General features: G+C 62.9%; 1 protein-coding gene across 1 annotated transcript in view; it reads right to left on the reverse strand.

The window, feature by feature from the left end:
- The window catches only part of Sds (serine dehydratase), a 7,819-nt gene extending 5,190 nt beyond the window's left edge, over nucleotides 1-2,629 (reverse strand). The window contains exons 1-2 of the mRNA XM_015505149.2: nucleotides 2,478-2,629; nucleotides 265-419 (exon numbers count right to left, since the gene is read on the reverse strand). Of these exons, the coding sequence (XP_015360635.1) occupies nucleotides 265-419; nucleotides 2,478-2,484 (162 nt within the window). The 5' untranslated portion in view covers nucleotides 2,485-2,629. The remainder of the gene's footprint in view (nucleotides 1-264; nucleotides 420-2,477) is intronic.
- Nucleotides 2,630-3,108: the final 479 nt, after the last annotated feature.

Genomic DNA, 3,108 nt, shown 5'->3' on the forward strand with positions numbered 1-3,108 from the left:
CCTCCCCTCCCCCTCCCCCTCCTCCAGGGTTTGTTCTGCTCTAGTCTCTCTGCATCTTCCTTCCAGAGCCTGGCTCAGGGATGGCTCCATAGGGACCCTCGTGCACAGTCACCCGTTAGTTGGGGGACGTCCTAACATGGACGTGCAGTGCGTGTGGGGAGCCGCCCCATAGCCTGCATCTCCTCTTGGTCCACCCAGCCCTGGCCTGCCCTGTCCAGGAAGGGGGCTGCCACCTGCCCCGATGGCACCTGACCCATCCTGTACCGTCTTGCAGAGGTGCCCGATGCCCCGGATCTTGAAGGAGCCAGAGGGTTGGGCACTGTCCATCTTGAGATAGACGCTGGTGCCGGCCACTTTGGACAGGGCCATGCTGTCCCGGATGGGTGTCTTCACATGCAGGGGCTCTCCAGACGCCATCGCTGGGACAGAGATCGGAAGCCCGGAGGGTCAGGAGAGTGGGCACCATGCTGGCTGTGGGCACCCTGAGGCCGGTGGCCCCGCCCCTCATTCCCCGGGAAGAAGGACAAAGTGGGCGGTATAGTACAGGCGAAAGTGCCCAGGTCCCCACAGGCACAGTCCAGCTGCCTCCCCGGCGGGACCTCAGGACACTACCAAGAAACTGCTGGGCAGGGGGATTCTCGGGAGGCCGCTCAGCCCCCGCGCCTCTGTGCTGGCTGGGTCCTGCCACAAATACAGACATTTCTGTCATGCTGGGGATGGAGCCAGGGCCTCGGCATGCGGGGCGACCGCCGGCCACCGAGCCCAGCCCAGCTCCACTGTTGTCCTTAGTCATCACTCTCCAATGGTCAGCACGAGCCGGGCACCGTGATGTCATTTTGGGGGCTTTTCCCAATCCTGGGAGGTGGCCAGGCTCAGGTCAGGTTTTTCCAAGACGGCCACCACAGTCCTTCCCACCTGGACACACCTCTCATGAAGCCACACCATGACAGGCAGGCCAAGCTTCCTCCCGAGCCCTGGGCTCCTGTGACTTGGGGGCAGGGACACTATGTGATGTCCAAGCTGTGGTGTGTCAGCAAATGTTTAGCAATCAAGGGACTGAAAGCCCTGATGGTGACACGGGCCACCTCTGTGATGTCCCCACTCTTGCCAGGGACAATTCCAAATGTCCAATGTGGAGCTGGGAAGGGAGGGACACAGCCACCTCTGGAGTCTGCAGGGTGGCTGCTGTCATCACTGTCCCAAGCCGAGGTCAGGACAGCTGGCTGGACCCCTGTGGGCTCCCTCCCTGGGTAGAGGCCCCTGGGGGTCCACCCAGGGCTGGGAGGTCCCAGCTGGCGGTGGTGTCCACTGTGAGACGTGGGGTAGGGGAGCTTTGCAGTGACTCTGGCTCAGCCGTCATCCCCCTGCGCCCTGAGAGACCCCAGGTACGCACCGCCCCCTTGAGCCCTGTTGAGCCCACAGCACCGCTGCCAGCTGCAGCCGTTTCTGGGTAGTTGGTGACACAGCGGCCACACCAGCATGTCCTAGGTCACAGCAGGGAGGCAGGGTAGGTCTGGGGCAGGCTTCCCAAGCTCAGGGTCTCCCCAGGACCCTGGTGTGGCTCAGGCCACCCCTCCTGTGCCGGCTCCGGGTGGTTACAGTGGAGATGGCCAAGAATCCAGCCCACGCACACCCCCGTGGCCTTTCCATCCGTCCCTCTCTCTTACTGAAAGCCACAGGGAGACTCATGCCCCCCCAACCTGGGCTGGGGCAGAGGAGATCACAGGTGGCCGGCTCAGGGGCCTATCTGGGGTCCCCGCACCCCCAAGAAGCCTGGCACCGGGGGCGGCTAGCCCATGCCCCAATTTCCTGTCCCTCGCCTGGGCGCTCCTGGCTCAGGAAGCCCCCTCCCCAAGACTGGCTCAGACATCCCCGTGGGGGGTCCTGGCCGTGGCACCAGCCTTAGTGCCCTCACATGTGGGAGCCCCAAGCTGTCTGGGCTGATGGGCCCCTGAGGCCTCCCCCCTTACATCTCCTGAATGCAATCAGAGAGCAGGGCCTGACCCCGACAGTGGACGCTGGTTCTGACCCACGGGCAGAGGAGGCCTGCACAGCTCACCATGCCCTGGCTGCCATGCAGGAGCCCACCCCAGGGACCCCGGGGGCATCTGGAGGACCCTGTCCTGCAGGTCACAATTCTTCCCACAGATGTGGAGCCAGGTGGGGGGCCTGGCACAGGAAAGCCACCCCTGCCTCTGTGCACCCGCCTTGGGTTGTCACCCCCACCCCCACCCTCGCCCTCTCACTCGGCCGTGGCAGGTGCTCAGTAAATGTCACCTGTTATTATTAAGTGCTCTCTCATTCCATCTGCAGCAAGCTCCTACTATCACCCCCAACTGACAGGTTGGAACACTGAGGCTCAGAGCGGGCCGTGCACCCAGCCGCTGGCTCCACAGCACATCGCTGGCCCTGTCACCCCTTGTCCACTGGCAAACCCTGGCTGGTCCTGGGGTATGACTGAGGATAGGGTCACTTACCAGGCATAGTAATGAGCTGGACGTCTGGACAGAGGGAGGGAGTGAGAGGGAGATGGTGTTGATGGTCTCAGGGACCCAGGGAGGCAGCTGGACTGGCCTGAATCCTCCCTGGCTCCTGCTTTATGCCTCGGGCAGCCAATGGGCTCGCAGGGCCGGCCCCGCCCCCGCCCCGCCCCCGTCAGAAGCTGGGGTTCCCGGAGGTGGGGAGCTGCTATGCTCCCGTCTACAGGGTCCTCCTGCCTTCCCCCCACCAGTGTCTTCACTTGCAAACAGGACAACACCTTTTCCCAGGGACCATTAAATAAATTTAAAGTCCCTGGTGTGTGCTTGGCCTACGGTAGGTGACAGAGAAACAACAGCCACAATAATAAGTGTCCAGCCACAGAGGAGGTGGGGACTGTTATTACCACCACCTCACAGTCAGGAGACGGGGGTTTCAGAGGTGGTCACTTGCCCCAGTCACAGAGCTCGGAAGAGGCAGGAGTTGGCAAGGGGACCCAGGCAGCCTGACCCCCAAACTTGCGATCCAAGCACAGGTCTTCATTGCTGTCCCCGGTCCCCCTTCAAGAGTCTTTTGGCACACAGGAGCAGGTGGCCAAGACTCAGGGGCCGGAGGTCCAGCCTGGCCTGT

The sequence above is a fragment of the Marmota marmota genome, unplaced genomic scaffold, assembly GCF_001458135.2.
Source record: "Marmota marmota marmota unplaced genomic scaffold, marMar, whole genome shotgun sequence".
Lineage (NCBI taxonomy): Eukaryota > Metazoa > Chordata > Mammalia > Rodentia > Sciuridae > Marmota > Marmota marmota.